Source organism: Poecilia reticulata, chromosome 20, assembly GCF_904066995.2.
Source record: "Poecilia reticulata chromosome 20, P_reticulata-male-v2, whole genome shotgun sequence".
Lineage (NCBI taxonomy): Eukaryota > Metazoa > Chordata > Actinopteri > Cyprinodontiformes > Poeciliidae > Poecilia > Poecilia reticulata.
The window spans coordinates 17,370,761-17,384,237 of NC_088849.1; the positions used below are offsets into that span (position 1 = coordinate 17,370,761).

The following is a 13,477-nucleotide window of genomic DNA, read 5'->3' on the forward strand; positions in this document are numbered from 1 at the left end:
AGCCCTGGAGCTTTGATGATAACAAAGACTGATAAGGGAGCTAAAGACAGGATGAGTCATTATCAACAAGAGACTGTCCAAATGTTAACCTTTCCAAAAACCTGTAAAAACTGATTTGATTTTCCAGGTTAAGATGCTCTCATAAATACACTACAGCCTTGAAGTTTTTGTTCAAAATAACCTGAGGAAGTTCATGTTGAATTTTCAATAGTCTATCAGAGTCACGCTGAAACAGAAGAAAACTGGGTTTCATCTCTTGCTTCTTGAAGATGTTTTACAAGATTTTGGTAGGGGTAAGATGTTGTGGGGTTTTATTTTCTTGCAATACTTCAATTTAAATTAAGCATAATTTAAATGCCACAGTCTCCCTTAGTACTGTTGCTGGCCATGTCCATCTTATATGAGCTCAAATCATCTCAAACTAGTTTCTAGAAATTTACTATTAGTTAGTTCAGTGTGTTCCAGTGGCCCCCAGAATTGTCAACAGAGCACCTTTGGGATGTGTTAGAACAAGAGATATGCATCACATATGTGTAATTGACACATCAGCAACAACTGGGTGTTGCAGCAACTGTGTGATGCTTCAACCTGTGTGCATGATGCTCCAACTTGTTGCAAACGAGGTGCACTTAAAACAAAATTGGTCAGTGCATTCCTATGCGCTTAGCATATCCTCAGAATATTGCTTCCTTTGTCAAACCTCAAATGAAATGATTGTGTTTCTTTGCCACACTGTCTCACTGCTTTCACCCCTACAAAGTTTTTAGTACGGGTGACTAAAAAGTTTTTAAAATGTTTGACATGATTAATAGATTGGATTTTGCAACTTTTATTTTTTATATTTTTATGTGGTACAAAACATTCATGACAAAAGTGCAACAGTCAATTCACCTTTCTCGTGTCTGGTGCTCACTGCATATCATAGACACTTTGTGTCTGTCGATGTGAAGACAGACTTTTAATGTCAGCCCATGTGTCCTGATGGGCTGACACATTTCACTTATGTCAATCACAACATTTGACAACTCACATGATGACAGTGTCTAATATTTATTTGGCTGCAGAAGATTATACAGAGGGGGAGAAATGGGAGAGGTGACAGACTCCCACAATGGAGAGCTAAATTTAACTACAACCTCTTTTACCAAAAGCACTTCTTTACTTTTGTCACAAATCAATTCTAAACAAATGCTTAAAATTTTAGTCAAAAGAAAGTTTTTTAGATTGGAATCATCCATGCGTTAGTTCATCTGTTAAAACACATAGTCAGTCCAACAGAAGAAATTGATTTGGGAGCTCACTTGCAAATAAGATTGTCAGCCACCGCTGCACTAATGTTTTTGTTTGTTTGCCTATTACAGACATATTGGTGAGGCCACAAATTTAACCTCATCCCAATATAGAAACGGCAGTGAACAACACAACAAGCACATAAGATTTGTAAGGATGTTTTCATAAGTGTGTGGGAACAAATTTAGCTATGCTTACTTCAAAAACACTGCTCCCTACACATGACTGGCCATTGAAACAAACTGCTTTCCTATAACTTCTGCTTTCATGCCAACTGCATACTGGCATTACACCAGTTGGAAGTACAAGGCAACAAAATGCAGATTGCATCTAAGCAAAACTGCATAAGCAATGAGATCAAATAACCAAGTTGTGCCCAAAAACAAGCCAGCATTGTCATGTTGGCTTTAAGGTTGCGAACCCACATGCAAGAACACAATCAGACAGAGCGAGTCAGAAACAATGATGTTTATTGAAGAGTCAGGGAGCTGGTGGCGAAGCCGAATCGGCGGACCGGTTCTTCTACTGCCAACGGGAGAAAGCAGGGTTAGCGGGAACTCAGCGGAGTTTCTCCAGGAAATGACTGAGGTGAGCTTACTTTGGGTGGAGGTATATGGGGCGAAGCGGAGCGCGAGCCAAGAGTCCGTTGACGAGCGATAGTAGCTCTGATGTCGGGCACGGCCTGGAGCCTGATCCGTCCAGGCGGTCCTCCGGGAAGTTCGGGCGTGGGCCTCCTGGCCCGTAGCGTCCCGAAGGGGAAATCCCGGAGAGGGATCGACGAGGGGGGATAACGCACACACACACAGGGAGTGGCCTCTGACCGGGAACACCGGCAGGGTCGGGAAATCACACAGGAGGGAGGTGATCCACAGCGGGGAGACAGACTTACACGAACGCGGGGCAGCTGGTTTCCGGGAAACAACTAGGAGACGGCGGGAGAATCGTAGTAGGCAAACACTCAGGCGGTGAGACGGAGTGTAGCTGTTGCTTATATCGCCGGTCCACGCCCTCTTAACCAGCTGCAGGTGTGTGTCCGGGTTGAACCAGGACACTTCTCAGGGGTGGAGCATGGGTGACATCTGCTGGATGTCTTGAGAAGTGGTGGTTCCAGGGACAGGTGGAAATAAAACTAACTAAAGGAAAACAAACTAAGAAACTAGGACGAGGGGAGGACAAACAGACCCTGACAGTACCCCCCCCTCAACGGACGCCACCTGGCGGCCGAACAGAGGACGGGGTCTGGGAGTCCCTAAAGTCTCTAATAAGGGAGGGGTCTAAAATGAATGATCCAGGAACCCAGGAACGTTCCTCAGGGCCATAACCCTCCCAGTCGACAAGGAACTGGTGACCCCGACCTCGTCGCCGAGTGGCGACAATCCGGCGGACGGAGAAGGCCGGATGGCCATCGATGACCCGGGCGGGTGGAGGGGGTTCGGCCGGAGGGCAAAGTTCACTGGAGAGCACTGGCTTAATTTGGGACACGTGGAAGGTTGGGTGGACACGCAGAGACGGGGGAAGGTGGAGGCGTACAGCTGAGGGGCTAATGACTGCCAGCACTTCAAAGGGGCCAATGAACCTTGGAGACAATTTTCTAGACATAGATTTGAGGGGAATGTTGTGTGTGGACAACCATACCTTTTGTCCCACTGTATAAGCAGGAGCAGGGGTTCTACGACGGTCAGCCAGGCGTTTATTGGTAGCGGAGGTGTTGTTGAGGGCAGTGATGGTGTCCTTCCAAATCTTATGGCTTCGTCGGATGTGGTGTTGTACAGACGTGATCGAGAGGTCCTCCTCGTCGGAGGGGAGGAGTGGTGGTTGGTAACCCAGGACCACTTCAAACGGAGAGAGACCTGTGGCTGCAGAAATGTGGCTGTTATGTGCATACTCGACCCATGGGAGGTATTGGGCCCAATCGTCGGGGTTCGTGGAGGTCAGGCATCGCAGAGTCGTCTCTAGCTCTTGGTTCATACGTTCTGTCTGGCCATTGGTTTGTGGATGGTAGCCAGAAGTGAGGGATACCTTAGCCCCCAGAGCCGAGCAGAACTGACGCCAGACCTGTGATATGAACTGGGGGCCGCGATCCGAGAGGATTTCCTGCGGGATGCCATGTAGCTTAAAGACATGTTTAATTAATAACAGGGCAGTCTGGGCAGCCGTGGGCAGCTTACGTAGGGGAACAAGGTGACATGCCTTGGAGAAACGGTCGACGATGGTGAGGATGGTGGTCATACCTTTACTGGTTGGGAGTCCGGTAACGAAATCTATGGCCACGTGGGACCAAGGGCGCTTAGGTATGGGTAGTGGTTGTAGGAGTCCTGCGGGGGGTTGATTGGAGGACTTGTTCCGGGCACAGATTGGGCAGGCTGAAACAAACTCCTTGACATCCTTGTGTACGGAAGCCCACCAAAACCGTCTGTTTATTAGCCCAATCGTGCGGCTAACGCCGGGGTGACCTGAGAACTTAGAATTGTGTATCCACTGGAGAAAACGGGATCGGACAGAGGATGGAACATACACCTTACCCGGTGGGCAGGACTCTGGGGCTGGTTCTGTTTGCTGAGCTTGATGGACGATGTCTTCGATCTCCCAGGTGACCATTCCCACGGTGCAACTGGGAGGCAGGATGGGAGCTGGGACCACCTCAGCGTCATCTGGGGAATAAACTCGAGATAGGGCATCGGGTTTAACATTCCTTGAACCTGGGCGAAATGTGATAGACAGGTTAAATCGAGAAAAGAACAAAGACCAACGAGACTGGCGGGGATTGGATTTCTTGGCTGCTTGCAAGTATGTCAGGTTCTTGTGATCGGTCCAGACCAGTACGGGGTGTTCGGCACCCTCCAGCCAGTGGCGCCACTCCTCCAAGGCGAGTTTAATCGCGAGGAGCTCTCTGTCGCCCACGTCATAATTCCTCTCAGCTGGCGAGAGTCTACGGGAAAAGAAGGCGCATGGATGGAGCTTATGGTCGTGGGTAGACATCTGGGAAAGAACCGCGCCGACCCCGGTGTCGGAGGCGTCAACTTCCAGAATGAATTGCTTCTTGGGGTCAGGCTGGACCAGAATGGGAGCGCGTGCAAACCGGGACTTGAGCTCCTCGAAGGCGGCTTCTGCTTGAGGGGTCCAGACGTATTCTCTCTTGCTGGAAGTGAGAGCGGTGAGGGGTGAAGCAGTCTGACTGTAATTGCGTATGAACCTCCTGTAGAAGTTTGCAAAACCCAAAAAGCGCTGTAATTGTTTGCGGTTTTCGGGTTTAGGCCAGTCGAGTACTGCCTTGATCTTGTCCTCGGATGCTCTAACCTGTCCCCTTTCGAGGATGTACCCTAGGAAGGTTACTGAAGGGCGGTGAAACTCACACTTTTCCGCTTTTACATACAGCTTATTCTCCAGAAGGCGTTGGAGAACCAGACGGACATGTTGTTTGTGCTCCGCGAGGGATTTGGAATATATCAGGATATCATCCAGGTAGATGAACACAAAGACATTGATGAGATCCCTCAGGACGTCGTTCACCAGGGCCTGGAAGAAAGCAGGTGCGTTAGACAACCCAAACGGCATGACCAAATATTCATAGTGGCCCATGGGGGTTTTAAACGCCGTCTTCCACTCATCACCCTCCCTTATGCGAAGGAGGTGGTAAGCGTTCCTGAGATCTAGTTTTGTGAATATGGTTGCCTCTTGGACGGGCTCAAAGGCTGAGGATAATAATGGCAACGGGTACTTATTCTTGATGGTGATCTGGTTGAGTCCACGGTAGTCAATACAGGGCCGGAGAGAGCCATCTTTTTTTCCCACGAAGAAGAACCCTGCTCCGAGGGGAGAGGACGAGGTGCGGATAATCCCTGCGGCTAGAGACTTGTTTATGTACTCCTCCATGGTTTGCCTTTCTGCTCTAGAAATGTTGTATAGCTTACTGTTGGGTAATGGGGCGCCAGGCAGTAGATCGATGGCACAGTCATACGGTCTGTGGGGTGGCAGAGACAGGGCTTTGTCCTTACTGAAAACAGGAGCTAGATCATGGTACTCACGGGGAATGGAGGAGACGTAGGATGGGTCGATCTCAGCTGGCTCTGTAGGCGTAGTGACGACTGGAAAGGCGGAATGAAGGCAGGTACTGTGACACTTAGTGGACCACGACTCAATCTTGGTCTCGGCCCAGTCTATGTGCGGGTTGTGCTTGTATAACCAGTCGAAACCAAGGATGATGGAGGCACTAGCGGCAGGAAACACAAGGAAAGTAATCTCCTCTGTGTGATTACCTGAAGTGAGTAGACGCACTGACTTGGTTTGATGGGTGATCTGTGGCAGGTTCCCTCCGTCGAGGGCTGATACCCGGAGAGGAACTGGAAGCGGCTCGATTTCAATAGACAGTTGCTCGACGATGTCTGAATTAATGAGGTTCTGTTCACACCCTGAGTCAATGAGGGCTGATAAAGAATATGGTTCGTTAATGATTATGGAGACAGGGATGATGAAGCGAGATCTTACTGTTTTAGTCTCCGGCAGTCTCCCCGTCCTTACTGCCGGACCTGCGGGTTTAAACGTACTGGACAGTTAGCGATGACATGATTGGGTTCACCACAGTAAAGGCAAAGCCGGGATCGCATCCTCCTCTGCCGCTCCTCTGGGGTTAGCTTAGCGTGTCCCAGTTGCATGGGTTCTGGTCCTGTAGATGAGGGAAAGGTGGGTGGAGGTTGGACAGTCGACTGGTTACTGACCTGTGCGGAGCGCGGAAGGGCGGTGCGGCGGGATCGCTCACTCATCCTTGACCGAATCCGGTTGTCTAGTCTTATGGCCAAGTTAATAAATTCATCCAGAGACTCTGGTTCATCTAGAGTAGCCAGTTGGTCCTTTATCTGCTCATTTAATCCATGAAAGAATGCGCTTTTAAGCGCAGCAGGGTTCCAGCCTGAAGCAGCGGCCAAGATTCTAAAATCGATGGAAAAGTCTGACACAGTCTTCTGGCCTTGCTTCAATCCGTGTAGTTCACGGGAGGCTGAAGTCTTTTCAGCCTCTTGACAAAACACCTGCTGTAACTCCTTCAAAAACTCGGGGAAGGTACACCCATAGTCAGAGGCTGAAGAAAACCGGGCTTCGGCCCACTCTAGGGCTCGACCCGTCAACAGGGATAACACGTAGGAAATCTTAGCACTGTCATGCAAAAAACTCTGCGGTGAATGATTAAAGATGATATTGCATTGGAGAATAAACCCCTTGACCTTCCTGACGTCACCTGAAAATTTCTCTGGCGCTGAGGGTCGGACGTCCGAAAACATGGAGCGGGATGGTGGATCCGGAGCCTCAGTCGGGGAAGGTTGAGAGCTGGGAGCCTGCTGAACTGAATTCCGTAGGAAAGTGGTTAATTCTGTTAGTTTATCGTTAGTCTCGGCTTGACGACTAGCTAACTCCCGTAATGCGGAGTCATGTGACTGGACTAGCGCGTGTTGTTCGGACAGCGCTCGTCTGATTGCGTCTGCTGAGGTTACGAACTGGCCTGAGTGTTCTGTCATGTTGGCTTTAAGGTTGCGAACCCACATGCAAGAACACAATCAGACAGAGCGAGTCAGAAACAATGATGTTTATTGAAGAGTCAGGGAGCTGGTGGCGAAGCCGAATCGGCGGACCGGTTCTTCTACTGCCAACGGGAGAAAGCAGGGTTAGCGGGAACTCAGCGGAGTTTCTCCAGGAAATGACTGAGGTGAGCTTACTTTGGGTGGAGGTATATGGGGCGAAGCGGAGCGCGAGCCAAGAGTCCGTTGACGAGCGATAGTAGCTCTGATGTCGGGCACGGCCTGGAGCCTGATCCGTCCAGGCGGTCCTCCGGGAAGTTCGGGCGTGGGCCTCCTGGCCCGTAGCGTCCCGAAGGGGAAATCCCGGAGAGGGATCGACGAGGGGGGATAACGCACACACACACAGGGAGTGGCCTCTGACCGGGAACACCGGCAGGGTCGGGAAATCACACAGGAGGGAGGTGATCCACAGCGGGGAGACAGACTTACACGAACGCGGGGCAGCTGGTTTCCGGGAAACAACTAGGAGACGGCGGGAGAATCGTAGTAGGCAAACACTCAGGCGGTGAGACGGAGTGTAGCTGTTGCTTATATCGCCGGTCCACGCCCTCTTAACCAGCTGCAGGTGTGTGTCCGGGTTGAACCAGGACACTTCTCAGGGGTGGAGCATGGGTGACATCTGCTGGATGTCTTGAGAAGTGGTGGTTCCAGGGACAGGTGGAAATAAAACTAACTAAAGGAAAACAAACTAAGAAACTAGGACGAGGGGAGGACAAACAGACCCTGACAAGCATCCAAGTGGATCCCGGTTTTGCAGAAGGAATAATGTGAACAAACTTTGGAAAGTAGAACATTTGTGTTACGTAAGGCTTCAACGTGTTAATCTCTGCTGCCTTTCAGAAGCTTTTTGAAGTTTAATAAATATTGTAAAACTTCTAGCTTACCAAAATAGTATAAAATTGAGGGTTACTGCAGAATTTTGAAGAAAATTATACCTGAATCTACGCTTAATGTTACACACTGTCTGGAGCAAATATATCAAACGGATTTCACTCTTGGTGGGGGATTCCACTTTAACGGCTGAAATTGGATCCTTTGGTGAGCAGCAGTCATCTTTGAAGCTTTTACACAGTGGAAATGTCACCTGTCACACACACTTATTGTCTGACAGGCCTATGTGCAACAGCTCTGTTTGACTCGTGGGCTTGGGTCACTGCTACCGTCAAGCCCAGTGGCTGGAATTATTTCAGGAGTTGACTATACAGGGACTTTAATTTTAACACTCAGTTTTTATAGAGGTCACGATATAGCTAATAATACTGCTAACAGCGAAATGTGTTTCAAATGCAAAAAACGAAGACACCACTTAACAGAGGTTGCATTAAGTCAAGACACTGCATTGCACAAAGTTTATACATCAAAGTTATGGGAAATAGGTTTAGTTTGTTGCAAGTTTCTGCAGAGAGTGTGCTGCTGATGCACTGCCTTTTCAACTGAGAACTTCAAAGGTACTGTCCAGAGATATAATAAAGTTGAACAGCCACTGAAGTAAAACTCCTACTTAAAAATGCACTGCAGGACGGGCAAATGCAGAGAACAGTTCATTTATTCTATTTGATGGTCTTTTGTGAGTTTATGATTGCCTATGTGCATGACGGGGGCTGGTGGAGGAGTCTTTCAATAATGCTGTCATAACACAACAGGAGAAAGAGATAGGAAGAGGAGAGTGACTCAAGGAGAAACAAAAGCAGAGAGGTTGTTGGCGAGGAGAAAGACAAAAGGAATCACAGAGAGGAGTGAGGGAAGACAGAAGAACTCCGTGAGGACATGAAAGAAAACAAAGAAGGCTTTAATTACCGGACATAATCAAAGTGTGGTTAATTAAGAACTCTGGGTTTGATGTTTAATCATCTCTACAGGGGCTGACCCAGGCTTTTAAGAAGGTCATCAGTTCTGCAGAAAGACCACTTCTTTATGTAAAGAAGATACTACAAGCACATCTGGTTTCCAGAACAAACCTGCTCCCCCTTCTTACCCCTAACCTGACTTCATGATCCGAGATTCACACACAGACACAACTCAGGACCTGTTGATTTCCCAGCATGCCCAGCTCACATTCCTGACCTCCTTCTGTCACTCTACCATTGGACTCCGCCTTGTTGCCTTTATCTACATCACCCCATTCCTTTTGCAATTCCCTGTCTTTGACTACAAACCAATCAGTCTGCAGTGATTTATGACTGACTGACAAGGAACGTTACAGCAGCTCAAAGAAAAGTCAGTCAAGCTCTCAACAAGAGCATCATAGATGTAAAGCATTCTGATAAATCTTCAGTTGCATACCGTCTTGCTCACATTTCACTTGAAAGTGTTAAAAGGTTGAGTCCTAGCAGGACATGAAAGCAGGTGTCATGCAGAGTTGGGAATGTTGAAAGGAGGACCAAAGGGGAGAGAGATAAGCACTAGTGGACACCAACACAGCAGGACAGTGACAGAGGTTTCATGTATGTCAACCCAACCACAACACTCTTCAGTGTGGAAGCTAAAATGAGATATTTTAATGTACTTGAAGCAGAGAAGCTGTAAGGACATATTTTAAAAGGAGGGATGTCAGCTGTTTATTCAGGCAACTACAACAGACAGAGTTCGCTACATGCTCTAGCATACATTTCTCTACCATTTTGCACTTTTGCCAATTTGATTATTTGCACCTGAAAGGTTCCTAAAATTGGTGACAGGGCTCTACTGAAGGTTGCAAGGGTACAAGCTTTTATTATTGTTGGCAGAATAGTTTTGGGGTGTGGGGGATCATCCAATTCCTTCTCATGATATCTCACTTCAGTCAAGATTATATTTAAAAAAAAAACTACCCCTCAACCAAAAATTAACCCCTGACTACGTATATTTGCATCAATTTATATATTATTAATGTTAACAGCAGAAATAATAAAAAAATATGGGAACAATTCCAATACTTATAAATCCAAACAAAACAAAAGTACAGCATACCAATAAACCACAAAACCAATAACAAACCATCTGTCTGTGAATAATGAGTATTTGTTACTTACTTTGCACTGAGCCCTGCTGCTGACTTGAAACTTTGGGTGGGCTGATCCTGCTCTTGGAAGATACCATCTCCACATTCTGGTCCTTTTCACATGGACTCTGGCTAGTGTCCCGAGTCTCAGTCTGGGTCTCACTTTGGGGTTTGTCCTGTGCCACAGCTCCAGTTAAGGGCTTCTGTCTGTTCAGGGCACCATCGTTGCCTGCCCTCATTAGCTTCTCCCCCACACTTAGTACCCGGGCACGGCCAGCCAAGGCAGCGGTGCCGGGGCATTCCTTCCTCGGGGAGGGAAGCTTGGATCCTGCTCCCGCCGATGGGGGGCGAGCAAGCCGGGAGGCTTTAGACATCCTGTAGGTTAGTCAACAAGTGAAAGCTACTTAGTTTTCCTCAGCCGGGGAAACTGCAGCTGTATCCTGAGGGCATTCTGGAAGATTTCTTGCCTTTCTGTTACTCTGGAGCTGCAGCGTGTTGAAACTGGTGCAGGTAAGACAGAAGGGCCAAGAAAAGGAGTGAGAAGAGAGAAGGAGGGTACTTTTGGGAAGCAGGGTGGGAGGAAACTTAGCTGCTTGGAAGGTGTTCACCTCTCTTGGCGTGGCCTCCTGGGATCATCCTCCAAAGCAAACAGTGAGCATGTAAGTAAGTGTGTGTGTTGGTAAATAACTGAACGTGTGGTCAAACCTGTGGAGTGACAGGACTTGCCGTGCCAAATGCAAACAAAAACTCAGGTCTCCAATGTCAGCACATTCCAGCTTCTTAATCCCCCCTATGCCTCTTCCTCCATCCCTTTCTTTTTCCTCTCCTGCCCCCACTTCTCTGCACCTACACTCATAACACAAACATGAACTTTTCTTTCCTACCTCAAACCTAATAGTTCCTTCCAATGTTAATGTCCGCTTTTCTCTTGTCTCCCCGCTTCTCTTTGTCTTCAATTTACATGCTCTTCTTGTCTGATGCACAGCGGGAAACCATCCCAGCGCTATGACAGGCAGTAACCAGAGAGAGAAAGAATTACAGAGCACCAGAAAAAAAACTGGGGGAAAAAAGAGCAGAAGGAGGAAGGAGAAACTGCCGGCAGAGGCTGCGCGGAGGAGCTTTTCTCTTCAGGTGCAGCTTGCACAAGCTGTTCCAGATGTGAACACAGCGTTTCACGTCATCGGCCAACTCCTCGGAGCAACACTCTTCGCAAACCACTACTTCGCCTCGTCCTATTTTTGCCTGTTCTTCTCTTCTTCAACTCCTTCTCTGTCAGCTTCGAGTTATTTAAATCCAGTCAGCCTGCGCTCCTCACATGTGATGAAATGTTCAGAGGCAGGAATCACACATGCGCAACACACTCATGTGTGGATTTTTACAGAGAATTACAAAGCCCAGAGGAGGGAATCCTCAGAGCATTAGTAAATGTGCATGAGTTTGCAAGATACACATAGTAAAGCTGATTTGCGTTGTTGCATGTTCATATTTGACAAAGACAAAATAAAAAACAAAAAGCAAAAGACGATCAAACTTTGTTTTCTGATCAACAGAAATATCTCATTATGCACGGTAGCCAAAGCAGCAAGTTAGGAATACTAACAGTTCTCACATAGCAACATCACATCAAATGACCGCTAATAGCAGGAACATGTGAAAAACATTTTCCACACTGTACAACAGGTCAAACCTTTACAGAAAGCCCATAAAATTCAGAGTAATGCATCTCTAAAATACATTCTGACACTTGTAAAAACAGTTTTGACCTATAATATTTGACATTCAGTGGAATTAGTTATTTAACAACTTATGAAACATTTTATTTTATTGTTGACATAAGATACACCAAATGCAGATTTGTGCATTTCAACATCAGTTTATTTTCAGTTGTTAGAATAATTATTGCTAATCTAAAAAAAATGTGCCAAACTCTGCAAACAGGTCACCGTATCCACATGCCACACGAGTCTGTGACACTTTCAAAATGTGCCACAGCATCCAAGCAGACATGTGAAATGACACGCACGGATGTGGATGTTTGCTTGCTGAGTAAACACCAGAAAATGGATTACAGCAAAGGATCAGCTGTGATCAGGCAACACTCATAAATAAAAGAGCAGCAATCTGCATAGACTGTGGCACAGGACTTACACACAAGCTCCAATGCATGAAAAGTCAAATGTGCTGCCGCAAAGTGATAAAACACAGAGATTTTCTATAGACGGTTTTAGTTTCCCATCCCCCCTATGGACTGCCTTTAACACTTCTAAGCCTGCTCTGAACATGACAACAGCCATCACTGATCATATAGATATTAAATATTAATCACATTGCCACTTATCTCTGTGGCTCTAGACAAAGACCAAAGCAGATTGACCTACATACTTTCCCAACGAATAGTTTGCTGACAAAAATCGGAGGGATAAGAACCTCATGAGAGCTGCTGTATGTCTGGTGGATTTTAGAGAAAAGGGTGGAGACAAGATGAAATATTAGAATTGTGTAAGATTATATTTGTGCGTCACTACTGTAGCTGTTGTGTTTACAAAATTATAGTAATCAGGATTACATCAAGTCTAAGAAACAGGGACAGTGGTGAAGCAGGCCAAAAAAACGGCAACTCTTTTATGATTTGATTGTGGCTTTGGGTACATCAACATATATGGTTGGCGTAAATGAAAGCCCTCTTCAGCGACTGAAAGCCTCCAACACTTAAAGCCATAATCCAAATATACAGCAGGAACTCACCTCAAAGAGTTTTTAAATATTATATTTAGGAATGGATATAATTCAGTTTCCCAATTAAGTCTGTAATTTTGTATAATTTGACTGATCACAGGGCAGATCAATGCAGAGGGGAAATGAATCAGGTGTAAAAAAAAAAAAAAAAAAAAAAAAAAAGAGTCAAAGCAGAAAACAATCTACTGCTCACGCTTCAAATTTTCAACTAAGCAACTTGGAAAAGATGGTTATTTGATGAGTTAAAACCAGCACCAGCAATTAAAGCAAAATTAGCAAACCTGCAGGCTGTTGTTATGCAAGTCCAGGCCTAAGAGCCAGCTACAGTGTGAACATTGGCAGGTAAGAGACTGACACATCACAGTAACAAAACAGCAGGTTTTGTAGGAATATGGAAATAAATGGGTGCCAGATAATTCCACAGACTTTGATCTTAGATGATAAATGAGCAGAGGAGTGGCTGTTAATTCAGACATCCCTATAAAAGTGACAGGCGAGTAATGAATGTGTGAAATTTGACAATAAATCAAGAAAGGCTGAAGACATTTTTAGAGCATGTGAAATGGTTTTTCAGGTTTATTCTAATATACCAAACTGGTAGTTATGTGAATCATTAGCTGATGGAATATTAAAAGGTCATATTTAAATTTAGAAGCAACTTAACAAGTTATACTGTAATCATTTGGCTTAAAGATAACGTAGTAAATTTATCATCTGAAAATGGCAGTACATTGATAAAATATATATTTTGACATGTTTGTTGAAACTGTCACTATGTTATGCGACAGATGTTATGCGACAGATAATCTGTGAACAAATTCAGCTCCTCTGCCTTCTCCCAGTGCTAACTAGAAACAACCAATCAGAGCCTGGAAACGGGTCTTACAGCTTGTCAGTCTCAATC

At 46.2% G+C, this 13,477-nt stretch overlaps 1 protein-coding gene and 1 long non-coding RNA gene across 20 annotated transcripts in view; both read right to left on the reverse strand.

Annotated features, from left to right (window-relative positions):
• Positions 1-13,477, reverse strand: part of kiaa1217 (KIAA1217 ortholog) — a 126,743-nt gene that overhangs the window by 92,497 nt on the left and 20,769 nt on the right. For 5 of the 19 annotated variants that reach the window (XM_081601690.1, XM_081601689.1, XM_081601687.1 and 2 more), the window contains exon 1: positions 9,869-11,161. The exons of 1 other annotated variant lie outside the window; for it this stretch is intronic. In XM_081601690.1, coding sequence (XP_081457816.1) covers positions 9,869-10,211 — 343 coding nt within the window. In that variant the 5' untranslated portion in view covers positions 10,212-11,161. Of the gene's footprint in view, positions 1-9,868; positions 11,164-13,477 lie in introns of those variants that run through there. 13 more of the 19 variants (XM_081601704.1, XM_081601702.1, XM_081601703.1 and 10 more) reach the window with 7 other exon arrangements.
• LOC145549410 (uncharacterized) lies at positions 6,851-7,579 on the reverse strand. Its single transcript, XR_014085379.1, has 2 exons — positions 6,996-7,579; positions 6,851-6,922 (listed from the first exon to the last, which is right to left on the reverse strand). It is a non-coding gene; the product is annotated as an uncharacterized LOC145549410 (long non-coding RNA).